Source organism: Rhineura floridana, chromosome 12 (genome assembly GCF_030035675.1).
Source record: "Rhineura floridana isolate rRhiFlo1 chromosome 12, rRhiFlo1.hap2, whole genome shotgun sequence".
Taxonomy (NCBI): Eukaryota; Metazoa; Chordata; class Lepidosauria; order Squamata; family Rhineuridae; genus Rhineura; species Rhineura floridana.
The window spans coordinates 22,893,720-22,910,233 of NC_084491.1; the positions used below are offsets into that span (position 1 = coordinate 22,893,720).

Consider the following 16,514-nt stretch of genomic DNA (forward strand, 5'->3'; position numbering starts at 1 on the left):
ATGTTTTTGGAACAGCCAGTCATTTTAATGATTATTTTGTGTTGCTTTACGTTTTGTGCTGTTGTACACCACCCTGACATTTAGCAATCGAGCAGCATAGAGATACTTTTATAAATAAATAAGTGGGATTATGGTGGTTAACTACTTACTTATCCATAAAATATCTACACGCAAACAAATTATATACACATAGTTTGATAAGTAAGGTTGGGGACTGTGCTTATGCATGTTGTGCATAGACAGTGGAGATTTCAAATAAATAAGCTTACAGCAAGGATAGAGCTTTCTGTTGCAATCCCTGTGCCCTCCCCGCATACATATTGACTTTACACATGAGCAAATGTCTGAACACTTTCAGCTTTTAAAAAACACACAACTTTTTTTTAAAAAAGTATCCTTTATTTCTCAATAGTACAGCACAGTACGCATCATACTGGCAATGAAGAAAACAATGAATCCATAAATAGTAACTTTCTATGAAAATCCAAAACCTGCAATCTAAGTAACTCAAACAGACACATGGTAAATATATATGACATAATATAAAAGTATAAGATGTTCAGGGGAAAGTAATGACAGTTGTATACAAATGTAAATAACAAATATTTGCTAAAATTTTATATGGAATTTTTATGCATTCCATATCCTGGCATAATGGGATGGAGGCCTTCTGTTTTGCTCTTCTGTGTTCACAAAAATAATACCACACTTTAATAAAATTATCCAATTTTGATATACCTTTCTCAGATTTTGTGTTAGCTTTTCCATATACACCAAATGATGTACTTTGTGGTACTAGTACTCCAATATTGCCCTCTTTAGGTCTTCCCAGTGCTTAGCCAGTGTTTGTTGGGCAGCCATTAATAAATTGCTTACAAATGCTTCACTGTCTGTCTATATTTCGGTCTGAGAAAAAATTCAGTAGGGCCAACTGAGGGCTCCTGTTCAAGGGCTGTTGAGCTTTTCCACACAGACCCTTGGTGAGAAGGGTATGGCACTTGTCCTGGGCTCCTTCTGGGAGGAAGGGAACAATAGAAATTTAATAAACAAACAAACAAAGTGTTGTCCGTTCTACTGTTTGATAGATGCAGCTTCTTTCATAACAATGCTGTAATAACAGAAACTGTAATTATTCAAGTACTTCCTGATACATAGCTCCCCTCACTGGATCGTCACCTTGAAGTGGTGAGTGGGCTTGTGTATTCCAATGAACCCTGTGAGCGATGCCGTCGGGAGTCATGTACTCCCAGCTGGGTCACCCATGGAGGTAAGGTCAAGGGACAGGAACCAGACAAAGAACGATCCAAAAATGTCCTCAATGGCAGAACAAGCAGAGGAAAACAATGTGTATGTTACAATGGCTGTGAAGGTGGATGAAGGCTGCAGCAGATAAAGGACTTCCAGTCATCGTGGTACCCATGCCATTGGATCAAAGCCTTTTTCTGTCAAGACTGTGTGTTGATTGTTGTGCGTCCATCTCCCCACATAAAACAAATTCACACACAGGCATCTTCCGTAACAAAAGTCCCGTGGCGATTTGGCGACAGGGGCAGGACTGTGAAATCCAGAAGCCCCTGATCATGGACTGGCACATTGGCGGTGGATACAGATTCAGATGGATCCATTGTCAAAGACTTTATTTTGGAAGACAATCTTACTCAGTCACGAGTGATCGCCAAGATACATAGCTATTAAATGCACAATGCATTTAAGGGGTTACACTGTCTGAATTTCATTTTGCCAGGAGCCACAAGGTGGGTTGGTCATCTGTAGATTCTCTTGCCCAGGGGTGACATTGCAGGACTCCTTCTCAGGATCCACATACTCCCATTCTTCTGCAGGTGCCATACAGTAAGCTTATCACCAGCAGCATCTATGTACTTCTCGATCATATAAATCACCTTTTGTTAACCACAGAGATAAAGTTGTCGAAACATGCATGCATTCAGTTACAGTAGATTGCATCTCGTACTTGTTACTCAATGGTGCATGCATTCCCCATATGCTATGAAGAACACATGCAGATTTTATAATTCCAGGCTTTCTACTTCAAACTACTCACAAAGTGGGTCGTGAACATTTTGAAGGTGGGCACTGCAATTGATATACACCCATTTTGTTCTCAGGAATTGTCAGAAAGTACTTTTTATGAAAACACTTGAATGCCAGAGAAGGGTATGGGGCAATTCCACTACACTCTGGGTGGGTGTGTACATGCACACATACACACACAATGGAAAGTCCACTGTTCATGCATTCATCATTTATGCTTTTCCTGTGTTAGTTCTTCTGTCCATTGCATTGGCCAGCAGTGTTTGGACCAGCCTTTCCCAACCAATGTGCCTCCAGATGTTGTTGGACCACAATTCCCATCTTTCCTGATCATTGACAATGCTGGCTGAGGCTGATGGCAGTTGTGGCCCAACAACATCTGGAGGCACACTGGTTGGGAAAGGCTGGTTAGGACAAAGGAGACTGGGGCCCCATCTGCATTGGACACTTACAGCAGTATCATACTATTTTAAACAGCCATGGTATTCCCCAAACAATCCTGGGAACTGTAGTTTGTGAAGGTTGCTGTGAGGGGAATAGGGGTCTCCTAACAGAGCTGGTTAAGGTGTTAGTGATTAAGGTGTTGGACTATGACCTGGGAGACCAGGGTTTGAATCCCCACATAGCCATGAAGCTCACTGGGTGACCCTGGGCCAGTCCCTGCCTCTCAGCCTCAGAGGGAGGCAATGGTAAACCCCCTCTGAATACCGCTTACCATGAAAACCCTATTCATAGGGTCACCATAAGTCGGAATCGACTTGAAGGCAGTCCATTTCCATTTTCAACACAGCTATAATTCCCAGAGTTCCTGGGGAAGAGGGATACTGTTAAACTACACTGGGAATTGCAGGTCTGTGAAGGGAATGCTCCTAAAAACTCTTTGCACCCTGAACCAAATTATAGTTCTCCAGGTCACGGGTAAAGCCATGACCATTTAAAGTGGCATAACACTGCTTTAAATGTATACTGCAGATAAGGGCTGGAAGTGTCCAATTACTCAATCCCCAACAGTAGGGTCTACTGGATGCATTCTCAAACTTTTCTAGTAAAGCTGGATAGCACTTACAGGCTATGCGGACTGAAGCTTTTCTGCTCTTTGAAGTCCCTAGGTGGCTCCATGCAACACACTGACACCAATAGTCCTCTGGGCCATGAAAATCTTCCACTTGCTGCCTCGTCACATTGATGTATGCCTCGCGAACCTTCAAGCCTGAATGGAAAAGATACAGGAAAATTAGCTGATAGAGAACGTCTTACTCAGGCAGAACACTAAGGTTAGCCAAACCTTTTTTCTTTTTAATTAAACAATTCCATTTTTTTTAATCAAGGCAAAGCTTTAATTACTTTGACAATAATATATGGCTGCTAATTAAATCCTAACAGCCAAGTAGGTCAGAACGCATGAGCTGAAAGCATTCGCTTGCCAAGCTGTGGTTCCAAACCATGCGCTATCTGCCTTTCAAATCTTCTGTTGGAACTTTCACTCTGAAATAAATAAATAATTGTTGGCTTGTTCAGTTTTTTTTTCAAAAAAATACAGTCGTAAAACAGTAGTCATCTTCTAATAAGCCCTGGCTGCAATTTTACGCACAGTTTCTTGCTGAAATCAGTGAGGCATTCTACCAGATAAGTGTTTAGTATTTGGGGTGACTTCAGTTCAGTGTAATTGTTTTCAACTAGTGGTAGTAACAAAGCATGGCAACAGAACAATGACCAAAAATAGTAAGACAAGACTAACAGAACAGTAGACTACCAAGAAAGGCACACAAAGACACTCCATGAAGGAACAACAGTCCACTGTCAAATAATACTCTGAGGCCAGGATCACTTTTATAATCCATCACACTGATTGAGTGATTTACCATCTTTCCATCAATATGGCTTACAAAAAGTTTTCCAAAAAGGAATTACAAAAACAACAATGGCAAAAAAGTAAAATATAAATACCATACCAGCCTATGTCCACAAATAAAGGGAGATGTTCACTTCCACACTGGACATTCTTATTGTGAATAGTCATGATGTGTTTGCTCAGTTTTTACAGGGCATCTTCACAATGTGAACAAAATATTCCATTTTCACATTTCCTTTGTTCAGCTTCCGCTCCACCCCCTCAAAACAACAACAATAACCATCCCTCCAAAAGTCTTTCTTCTAAAAAGTCAATGGAATAGCTGAAATATTATCTTACCCCTTATATACCCAGTCGGTCACTGTGCTCTGAAGGTGAGGGCATCCTACAGATACCATCTTATCAGGAGGTTCCGCACAACATAGGAAGTGGACCTTTGGTGTTGTGGTACCTACCCTGTGGAATTCCCTCCCCTTAAATATTAAAAAGGCGCCATCTCTGTTATCTTTTCAGTGCCGACTGAAGACCTTCCTTTTTCAACAAGCCTTTTTAAGTTCACACCTTATCTCTGCATCTGTGTTGGAATTGTTTTTTAATATGTTTTTAAACCTTTTTGTAAACAATATGTTTTTAACCTGTTCTTTAAGATGTCCTGAAAGCTTTTTAAGGAGGATTGGACCAGGAAACTTCTGCATGCAAAACAGATGTTCTGACAGGGAGCTACAGCCCTATTCTAAGCTTAAAGCAAAACAGAAAGTACTGGGTGACACTAAATCATCCATATCTGGAATAACATCAGAGAGAAAGCCATAAAGGCAAATTTAAAAACGGTATGTAGATGTGTGTATACATCCACAAGAGATCAGATAGGAGAGATCAGAAAGAAACAGATTTCAAAAGCTCCTTATCCACCAAACACCTCTTTAAAAATAAAGCTCTTAATCACATTCCAAGAAGGAAGGAGCGCATCTTCCCATATGAGCCTGTTCAAGCTCTAAGATTTTCAGGGGAAACCGTTCTCTTGGTCCCGCCACCCTCACAGGTACGTCTGGTGGGAACATGGGACTACTTGGTGGCTGTCCCAAGGCTCTGGAACCCCCTTCTTAGGGAGGTTAGACTGGCTCCCTCCTTGCTGTTCTTCTGCCGGCAGGTGAAAACTTTTATATTATGACAGGCTTTTGGGAATGGCTATCAATAGTGTGCTGTTGTACTTTGGCTTTGGCTTTTTAAATGGATATGTTTTAAATGGTTTTGATTCTATAGATAGTTTAATTACATTTTAACAATATTTTTGTATGTTTATCTGTATTTGTTTTATTTTTTGTAATCCACCCTGAGTCCTATTTTTGAGAAAAAGTGGGACAGAAATTTTTATTATTATTATTGTTGTTGTTGTTGTTGTTGTTATTAACAGCCACAAAGAATCAAATGTGTGAATCAAATTACCCACAGTATCAGAAATCTCCATTTTCTGTTAGCTGTCTTTCACCAGCAGGAACTCTTATTTCTGTCATTTGGACCCAACATTGATATTCTCACAAATGTTGCTTCAGGAATCTTTTCTGAATACTCCCAGAAACTTGTAATAAGGAATGCCTTTGACTATCTCCTCTCCATAAATATAGTATTGCATACTAAGAGTTACTTTGCAATACTCTCTGGCCATAATAAAGTTGTGTTATAAAGGTTTGCTGCTATAACTTCAGATGAACTCCAAGTCATCTCTTCACAAAGTAAGTCATTTCTTCACACTGATGCATCTCTTACCCTTCATATAAGGATGTAACATTGCAAACTGATGTACAAGCAACCTAAGGAATGTCAGCAGATGCACTCACACCTGGTAATAGCCTAGAGAAGGTGCATAATGCTTTGTTTGGGTTCTGACATGTAACAGGAATGTACAAGTGCCTGCTAATTACCACCACTCCATTATGGATTGCTGAGAATCATCAAGATGGCAGCTAGAGGAGAAAGGGCCTTGCACATTGTGTTAGGGGCTGCTGGTTAGTCAGCATGTTAATATGGCAAGATGCAATTCTATTCCTGCAGTAGGGATAGGAGAGATATTCAGTTCAGTTTGTTTTTTTTAATGTCAGCCTACCCAATCTTCAATTCCCAAAACAATATGTGAAATCAAACACAGCTATCCTGAAAAATTCATACTTCTCTGAATTTGCAGTGTTGTTCTTCAACAAAAAGTATACAAAATGTGCATTTTAGGGGAGAGGGTGCATCAAAATATATATATTATTGAAAATAACATGTAAAACTGCATTATGTTAAGGAAAAAATGCTTGTAAAATGTGCATGTTAGGCAAAATTGCATACAGACTGAGAAACAAATGTAGAGAACTGAACTGAAGATTGGAAAAATCAAAACTGAAAGAAACTGAAATTGACAAATTTGTCCACCCCTAGGTACAACAACAGAAGAAGCTGAGCTTTCAGCAAGGTACAATGACAGCTAGCTAGTACTTATGGATATGAGATGTAAGGCGGTTACCAGCATGCCCCCATTTTCATCTGTAAATGGTTGGAGGATATACAAATCCTAAGCATCCCCTAATTAATACTGCTGGAAATTAAGTACTCCAATTAAATTTGCCACACAGAGGCAAAGCATTGCCCAGCTACTTTGGTTAAATAGCTAGCCCTGCACTTTGTAACACATTTCTACTTCTTTGAAGGCTCATTTGCTTCCAAACAGCCTTTCTTTCATCTATAAAGCTCAGATCTTGGACATTTATAAGCCTTACAAAAGCAGGTGTTTGATCAGAATGTCAGGGACTTTTCAAATTAATCCAGAAAAACTTTGCTCAATATGAGCTGCTAGACATCTCAGATCTCAAGCAGACCTTGCAAGAAATGACAACCTCAAAATTTACAAAATGTGAGGGCGGCTTCCAACAGGAAGGTGCTGAGAGAGATGCAAATGAGACTTGTCAAGGGTTCAGGTTCTTGAAGGCTTGTCACTTCTCAGATATCAACACAGTGGACTTTTCTACAGAATCCATATATACATCTTCCAGCATCACTAGGTGATGCCTTGTCATATATTTTGGAAAAGCATTCCAAACCTCCAGGTGAGAAAAACTCATGCACCTGCACACCAAAGCTGGAGACAGACAACAGAGAAGAGCTAAGTGAAGCAGATTAGAGCCATTGCTGCTGTTGGACTACACACTTGTTTCTCTCCCTCCCCCCCCCATAGCAGGGGTAGAGAAATCTCAGCTCCTGGGGCCAAAAGCTATCCCTAGGACTCTGTATAGCCCACAGGATCTTCTCCCAGGCTCTGTTCTAGTCCCTCCTCAAGTGATTTTGCCTGGCTGAAATCTGTATTTGAACTGTGATAATGCCTCCTGCTTGCCTGGATGGAGGATAGAGAGAAAAGAGTGTGTTTGTGTATGTGTGCAGGAGCTAGGGCTGTGAAAAAAAACCCTCCTCGATCTGATTTGGGGGCCTGATCAGCACTTCAGAGTGTCTCTCCTTTGACTGCATCCAGACCCTGAAGCAATTGGGGGAGGGGGGTTGCAATGTTTAATTAGGGTTGTCTGCCTCTCCTTTTCCAGCTTCACCACCAGATACACACACACCCCTTGACACCTCTGGATGTCTCTGTGTAGACCTGTTCTATCCCAGGGCCACCTTAACCTACTCCAGCTGAATCTTGGGTCAACCCAAATTGGCTCAGTTCAGTGCAGAATCCAGCCAGAGCTGGTGCCCAGCCCTAGTATCAACTATGACTTTTGCATGGCTGTCATGTAGCCTCCTGTGCAAGCTAAGAGTCACATCTGTTGCTCAGACAATTTATCTCCAGCCCTGCCAGTTTCTGGCATGTGGCCCCAGTAGGTTGCCCATGAAGGAATGTGGCCCCTTGGGCTGAAAAGAGTTCCCCATACCTGCCCTATAGCAGCCCTGGTGTCTTCCAGATGAAGTGCAACTCACATCAGATCCAGTCAGCATGGCCACATAGCAAAATGGACTGACTTCAAGTCGATCCCGACTTATGGTGACCCTATGAATAGGGATTTCATGGTAAGCAGTATTCAGAGGGGGTTTACCATTCCCTCCCTCTGAGGCTAGTCGTCCCCAGCTGGCTAGGGCCCACTCAGCTTGCCAGAGCTGCACAAGCCAGCCCCTTCCTTGTCTGCAACTTGGGACCATGCAGCTTGCCCACGGCTACACAGGTGGCAGGGCACGTAACCCCTGAGCTACTCACTGTGGGGGTGATCTTTAGCTGGCCCTTGACACCCAGGAGACACGAGCAGGGATTTGAACTCACAGACTCTGGACTCCCAGCCAGGCTCTCCTCCCCACTGTGCTATGCCAGCTGTTGGCCACCTAGCAAATGCAGTATCAAGTCAGGCATACATTTTAGATTACAGTAGTGATTTTAAAAGAGGACAGGGTAGTATGTTAGAGTTTAAACCCCAATTAAACTTTCTGGTGGGGTCGGCACTTCATTTGCTTTTTTTTAAAACAACAACAACAACACTCTTATCCTTCAGTCACCCTTCCATGCACAACACACAGGGGGTGAACAAACCTGCATGACAACAACCCACACTACAGATATACACATGCAAACACCACAATCATGTGGGCAGAACTGATCCTTGGGGATTAGACAAACTGTTCCTGAACATCTGGGGAAAAGCTAACAAGCTGTGGGCAGATCCATCTTTCTAATGATAATTAAAATGAACACAAAACCCCTTTTGGTGCAGTGGACATTGTTGTGTCCTCTGAGAAAGTTATATAAATGAGCTTCAAGGCAAATGGATGTTAGCACTGGAGTTGAATGCTGGCAGAAGCTGAACTTTAGCAGAATCCCTGTTGAAGGAGCACACTTTACCCTGGATACAATCACACTGAGACTTGGGCTTGAAGAAAACAATAAACTGGGATTCATTAAAGGGAATGCATGTTTGATAGCAAAGAACTCTAGTTCTGGCTTAAGGTGGAGATGTGATAATGATTGCTCCTGCAGAAAAGAGAGATCCAAAAGGCCTCCTCTCAAAGGGAGGAGTGGGAGAGAGGGTGAGGGAGAGGCCATAGGAACTGAAGCCAGCAGCCCTAAGAGTATCAGTCTAGAACTGGAAGGCAAAACAATACAAGTTAGAAGGAAAGGGCAGTCTTGGAAGGATGGAGGTTCCTTGCTCTGTCTACTTTTTTCCCATGCAGACAAATTAGCTTTTAGTGCAGACCAAATGCTTCCAATAATGGAACGCTGAAGTGGGATACATTGAAGAACGGCCATCCCGTACAAACAGACCCCCAAACCCAGAAAGTTCATTCATTTTACAAATCGGAAGTCAACTATTTTATTTTCATTTTTTGTTGTTGTATTGTTATGTTTTTTTGACTTTGTTTTGTTTGTTTTTGGAAAAATTTGAATAAAAATTATATATATATAAAAAAAAAGAAAGTTCATTCATTTTACTAGCTACTGTAAGAGAAAGGGCCGTTAATGGGTTGCTGCTTGTTACAAGAGCATCGCACCCACCTTAGCAATGGGATAGCTACATTTTATGCTTCATCTGTAAAGAGCAGACGAAGGGCTTCATCTCACCTTGGGCCTCAAGAGGTAAAAACCCTCTGCCTTCTCTTTAGAGAGCACCACAGCACTGAGACTGGGAGATAAAGAGCAGGCAGTTGCACTCCATCTCCCGATCCGAGCACTGAGCATCCACAGAGCTGAGATTGGAAAATAAAGCTGTAGCCAAATCTGGCCCGGAACGCACAGGCTAGCCAACCCATGGGGTGAGTATAATTTGCAGACTAGCCTAAAATTACACTCTACGCTAGTTTAGAGTAAAGACAAGTAAGGGGTAGCACTTAGCTCCACTTTCTTGAAAGCTCTTAAGGTTCCACTACTCACGGTTCCAACCAGTGCACCTTCATACTAGCCTGTAAGGTCCTTGCATGGGATGAAGTGAAATGTAGAAAGAGGATAGTGTGAAAGAAGCTCTGAAACACATGTAGCTAAACAATTGACATTTGCTTGTTCTTTCGGATTCATCCTTTTCCCTGACAAAATGCTGAATGCATGAAGAAACTCACTGGGCTTCTCAGCATCATCTTCTATAAATAAATCTGCTCGGCACTTGGTGATTATTGATTTTCAGCATTGTAAACCTAGATTCTCCATAAATCCGCACCCACTTAATCTCAGGCATCACGAGAGGCATTCAGGAGTTAACCTGTTCCTTCACAGTAAGGGACAGAGGCGTAGATTTTAAGTACAGAAAGAGGGGAGTCAACAATTCACAGACTAGTGGATTAAAGTATAGGGAAAGGTCACAGATGCAACTACGAGATATGTTAAAGGGGAACACATGTCCAGGTTTTCTCTAAACTTCTGTAGCTGCATAAGCTTCCACGTAGAAGCTGGCATGTATCTTGCCCAAGGTTGCTAAGTGAAATTTATAGCCAAGCAAGGATTTGATCTTTAAAACCCAGCACTGTACCCTCTTTACCACCCAGGGGCAGCAAAATAAAAACAAGGTATTTGAAACCTTCCTTTCTTCAACTGGTGATACTGTTCCACATTTTCAGACCCAGAGTCTTTCAGGTAAACACTCAAATATACTCTAAAGCTTCTCACATGGGGATAAAGATATCTTAATCCATATTCAGTTTATCATACCCTACTATTTCTCTCTCCCTCATTTCTCTGTAGTGAAGGAACAAGCTTGAACATCTTGGAGCCAGCATATTTTAGGGGATGCCTTCTAACACGTGATATTCAGCTTTTCACCTATGGTCAATGAGATCAGGTGTGTTTCTATGGTCCTCTAATATTGGAGGCCAATAGTCAAATAATTTGGGGTTGGTTTTTTTTAATCCAGTTTAGGTTCAGTATTATTTTGGTACTCTCCAGGTCAGTTCCAGTTCAGACACTCTCCCTACCCCTCTATATCTATCTACTAAATTTAGCCACTTTGAAATTCATACATAGTTGAGACACAGGTCCAAAGAGTGCCTCTGCTGAATACTGATTCAGCAAAAAACCATCTAGTATATCCTTGCATTTTCCACAGTGGTAAAGCAGATGATCCTGGTGAGCCCAAAAGCAGGGCATCAAGGCGACAAGGGCATGAGGGCAATAAGGTTTGGTGCGGTATAGTAGTTAGAGTGTTGGACTAGGAGCTGGGAGAGCAGGTCAATCAGTCTCTTAGACTAACCTTGTTGTGAGGATAAAGTGGGGAGAAAGAGAACCATGTACACCACTCTGAGCTCCTTGGAGAAAAGGTGAGACATGCATGAGATAAATAAATACATAAATAAAATAAATAATACACAGATTTTCCTCTGAGCTTACCCCTGGTCAAGTGGTACTCAAGAACATATCATCTCTGAAGCAGAAAGGTCCAGAAAGACATCAGAACTGTCATGTATTTATTTCATTACATATATAGCCCACCATTCCTCCAAGGAGCTCAATATCACATATATGTCCCTCTCCCATTCTATCCTCACAGCCTTGTGAGATAGACTAAACTAAGTCAGAATGAATGGCCAAAGGTCAACCAGTGAGCTTCAAGGCTGCATAGGGACTTGAACCCTGGCCAACTCAGTCCTCATCCAACACTTTAACCACTATCCTATACTGGCTATTAAAGTTGTCAGAGCCAAGGTGAAACAATGGATTGTTGGAAACTGAGTGTACACAGGTGAGCACACACACTGTCTAACAGCTATTGGTAGCCTCGTCCTTCTGGGACTGGATCCATAAATCTATAAAATCATAACTTGTGGCAAGATATGCATGACTTGACATTTGCATGTACTAATGCTTCATTCTTCAAAACTATGTCAGTTGTATCCAAACACTGAGAAGACAGATAAAGTTTAAGGTAAAGGTAAAGATGTCCCCGCACTTGTAGTGCGAGTCATTTCCGACTCTTAGGGTGACGTCTTGCGACGTTTACTAGGCAGACTGTATATATGGGGTGGGATTGCCAGTTCCTTCCCGGGCCTTTCTTTACCCCCCTGCATATGCCGGGTACTCATTTTACCGAACACGGATGGATGAAAGGCTGATCGGACCTTGACCCCTTTTACCGGAGATTCGACTTCCTCCTTCCGTTGGAATCGAACTCCGGCCGTGAGCAGAGCTTCGGCTGCGTTACCGCTGCTTACCACTCTTCAAGAAGGACTTGAAACAACATTTAGCTCAATTTAAAAAAAAAAATTCTGCAATGAACAAATATAGTGTCATCAGCATAGCAAGTATAGTGCAATCAGAATGAAAATAAATGATACTTGTGTATCTGGGGCCATACAAAATTACAAACAAAATAAAGCAAGCTATGCATATTAAAAAAATAATTGATTTAAACCTTCTGGGCTCCTTCTGGAAGGAAGAATGGGCTATAAATTTAATAAATAAAACAAAACATAAGAGTTAACAGATTAGTCATTTTACAATAAACAACATTTTCACTAATTAACTTGTGTCAGAATTTCATACCCACTGATTTATATGTAGCCACAACACAGAGAATGTCGACATTCTGATGTCATGACAAACCATAATTTAGTGCAGGGATGGGCTGACTGGTGGACCTCCAGATTTTGCTGAATACAACTCCCATCAGCTCCAGCCAACATGGCCAATAGCCAGGGAAGACGGAAGCTGTAGTCTAGTAATATCTAAAGGTCCACAGGCTTGCTATCCCTGGTTTAGTGAGATGAGAAATAGGCACAGCAAGTCTTGAGCTCATTTCAGAAACTTTCACTTTTGGTTTAGGTAAGTCATAGCTGCTTGTGGGGTTCAAAACAGCAAACTGTTGTTAATGATAACTATAGTTTGTTTGAAGCAAGCCAACTTCAGACCATGGGTTAAGAAGCTGGGTTATTCAAACATAACATTGCTGACATTTTCCATAGTATAGGATTTAACAACACACTAAACTGCGGTTAATCAAAATCCAAAGCAAAAGCTTCCAATCTCCTCCTTGCAGCCTCACTGGAGGAGGAGAGGGGAAGGGATGAGAGAGCCCAAGGCCTCTAAACATGTTCAGCAGAACTTATTTGGAAACCACCTCCACACATTCTCACTGTGGAGGTTGGGGGTGGAGTGGACATGTCTGGTATACATTGGAGGCAGGGGAAGAATTGTGCACCCCTTTCCCAGGGTACTCTTGCATTCTTTTTGAATGCCTGAAGTGGGGCAAAGATGAGGCTCATCGATTTTTTTTTAAAATCCAGGTTGTGACTTAACAGTTTGCCAGCCTTACTTGGAGACCATCTTAAACAAAGAAACACACAAACAAAAACAAGGGGGGGGAAACCCTCATTCTGAGGAGTAGTTCATAAGGTGAACTGACCAGACACTTCTAACTGGAATTTAAGAATTCCAAACCACTCCACAGTTTAGTTTATTGGCTACCCCCTTCCTTCTGCAATGATCTGAAAGAAGTTATTGGACTTGGAGACAGATAGCTAAGCTGAGAGATAGTAAATACCAGTTGCTGGGGAGGGTTCTGTTGCACCCATGTTCTGCTTGCAGGCTTCCCACAGGCATCTGGTAAGCCACTGTGAAAACAGGATGCTGGACCAGATGGACTCTTCTTACGTCCTTCTATCCGGCCTCTGAGATTCATGGCCGAGTGTCAATTTGAACCCCAGATCCACAGCTCAAACTCAGCGCTTTCTCACAACAGACTACCAAATACAGGGGTGGAGAACCTTGTTTAGCCCAAGGGCTACATTCACTCCTGGACAACCTTCTGGGGGCCACAGGCCAGTGATGGGCAGGGCCAGGGGCGAAAGTGTCCAGTGCAATTAATGTTAAATTTACTTATGTACTGAAGGCTAATTTCTCCACACATTCACACACCCTTCTTTATCCTTAATCCAGGCAAGCAAGAGCCATTATCACCATTCAAGGACACACTGTAACCAGGCGAAGACAGTAACAGAGTAGTCCTCATGATAGGCAGCTGGTGTGCCTTAGGCTGCTGTAAGTTACCCCTATTCCAAACTCCATTCAGGAGCCTCTTAGAGCAACTACTGCTAGCTGAGCCGACAGGAAATGTGGGGCCAAGTTTTGAGAATTAGCTCACATGACCCAGCTGAACAAGATTTGGTATAGGTGTAAGTCTCTCTTTGCCCCATCCTGCCCCTGCCACTCTCCTAAACACCCCTTTTGGGAGACTTACACCAGCGTAAGTTATCCTGGTATAAATTCTGCCAACTGATCCAAGGCATGGGGCTTATGCCAGTGTAGCCAGGATAGCCCAAGATGCACCTATTCCAAACTGGCTCATCCCAGTGCATCTGGGGTTTGGATTGTGCTGTAAAGCAGGATGCAAAGCCAAGCCAGTGAGGAGTCTTGTCTGGGAAAAGAGGATGGGTCGGAAGAGGATGTAGCCTGGGAGGGTCTCAAGGACTAGACAGAGAGTCCTGGAGGGCCACATTTGGCCCCTGGGTTGCTCCTGACATGAAACAAGCCTCTATCGAAGGCTGGGGTTCCCATTTAACAAACAAGCACACTAGGCATAGTTAGAGAGTGGCCTCTCCTTGGTGGGAAGGGAAATATTTTCCCACTTCCTTAAACTACAGATCTCCCCTGCCTCGACAAAAATGATAATAGAAATTACATGGCAAGGACCCCTAATCAACTTGAGAAAGAACCAATGCATTATAAATGAAAACCAGCATTGTTCCCTGATACCTTATGCAATTCCAATTCACAGTGGTAGCCCATCCCTTTAAATTATTGTGCAAATTATAAGCATCATCCTTTTGTCATCTAGCACAGCCTCAAAGAATATGGAGAGTTTTGCCTCTGGTATTGCTATGCTAATAAGCTTTCTGCACTGCTGGGTGGTTTAGCAGCAAACAGACTAATGCTGGCAGAGTATGAATAATTGTTTGGTATGTGCTAAACATAACAGAGCAAGAACTGAACTTCATCATTTGTCAGCTTTATTTGTTTAAATGAGAAAAATGCTGACAGCAGTTATTGCTGTAATCTTTTTATTTATCAGACAAGAAAACTTTAGTTACTCATAGGAGGTCTCATCCCCCTGGGAAAACAGAAGTTGGGAGTACTTTAGAGCCAATTTGAAACATGCTCTTAAAAATGTTAAAATGTGGGGGAAGGGAGAGAACTCTTCTTTGTCTAAATTTATTTTAAACTCCTACAGAGCAATCCTAATTCTAGGAAGTCAGTGTAATTTACACTGGCCTAATTTATGCTGGCATAAATTACCCTTGTTCCAAACTCTGTTCAGGAGCTTCCAGGACAGGCGACTACTGGCTGAGCAAGCAATTGAGTGTAAGCCTGAGTTTTGAGGATTCTGAGGACCAAGCTCTCTCCTTGCCCTGTTCCACCCTCATCACACCCCTTTTTCAGGGCTTATGCCATTTTAAATCCCACTGGTTGAGCCCTGCCTGAGTTGGGATGAGGGAATTATGCCAGCATATCTTCCCCTCCAGCACAGCCACGAGGATGAGAATAACAGGCTGGTGCATACAAGAGTAGGCAATCAAACAAGTCCCCTCACCCACTTGGGAGATGTAGTAATTATTATTATCACTGTTAAGAAGACGACTTTATATAGTTCTCTGGAATATTCAAAGCACTTCCCATACATACAACCCTGCAAGGCAGGTCAGCATTATTATTTTCATATTGCAGTGTGGGGGGGAAGACCATGGCTTGGATAATATTTGGAACATAAGAAGCTGTCTTATACTGATTCAGACCATTGATCCATCTAGCTCCAGATTGTCTACTCTGACTGGCAGCGACTCATCAGGGTTTCATCAGACAGGGAGTCTCTCCCAACCCTTCCAGGAGATGGGAAAGATTAAACCTGGGGCCTTCTGCATGCAAATCGGATGCCACTGAGTTAGGGCTCCTCCCCTAAGAAACATGTTCAGTCACTTAGCCACTAATGCTAATTCAAAGGTTTATTCTGGACATTGATATAAATGGCACATCCATTTAATCCAGCCTTCTACAACCTTCTGTCATTTATTTCAGTAGTTTGAAATGGGGCAGCCTTTTTTCATCCAGAAGGATCCTCAAGGTCACTCAGATGTACAAACAAAAGAACAAAATAAAATATGATAATAATTGAACTCTGACTTTCTAAATTACTTCTGCACAGCTATTTATTTTCTAGTGAAGCTGCACATTCCATGCTGTAATTATCCTTGTGCCACAGACAGACTCCAGCTCCACCCACCCAGCACAATGGCAGTCCATGGTCTGTGAATTTATCCAAAAGCAAATCCAGGCACTGTATTTCTGACTTCACTGCTATTGTAATTAGCCATTCTTCTAACATCCTACCCCTCCATAAATCATAGCAGACTAGAGATATCTAAAGGGAATATGCAGAGATAGTGAGGCAAAATTCTCACAATCAGAATTTCTTGCTAGCAGTGTGTGCGCACGCATGGACACACTTTAATGGGCTCAGCTATTCAAGTTTGTTGGATCCTTCAGAAATGAAGGCATGCAACAGCCACACCAAAGAAAGGAATCTCACCGGCTTCTACAACGGGACATATGAAGCTACAGTATACCAAGTCAGAACACCAGTCCATCTAGCTCAGTTTTGTCTACACTGACTGGCAATGGCAG

General features: G+C 42.3%; 1 protein-coding gene across 4 annotated transcripts in view; it reads right to left on the minus strand.

The window, feature by feature from the left end:
- UNC5D (unc-5 netrin receptor D) overlaps positions 1-16,514 on the minus strand; it is a 550,803-nt gene that overhangs the window by 263,665 nt on the left and 270,624 nt on the right. For all 4 annotated transcript variants that reach the window (XM_061592401.1, XM_061592399.1, XM_061592400.1 and 1 more), the window contains exon 3: positions 3,119-3,262. In XM_061592401.1, the coding sequence (XP_061448385.1) occupies positions 3,119-3,262 (144 nt within the window). The remainder of the gene's footprint in view (positions 1-3,118; positions 3,263-16,514) is intronic.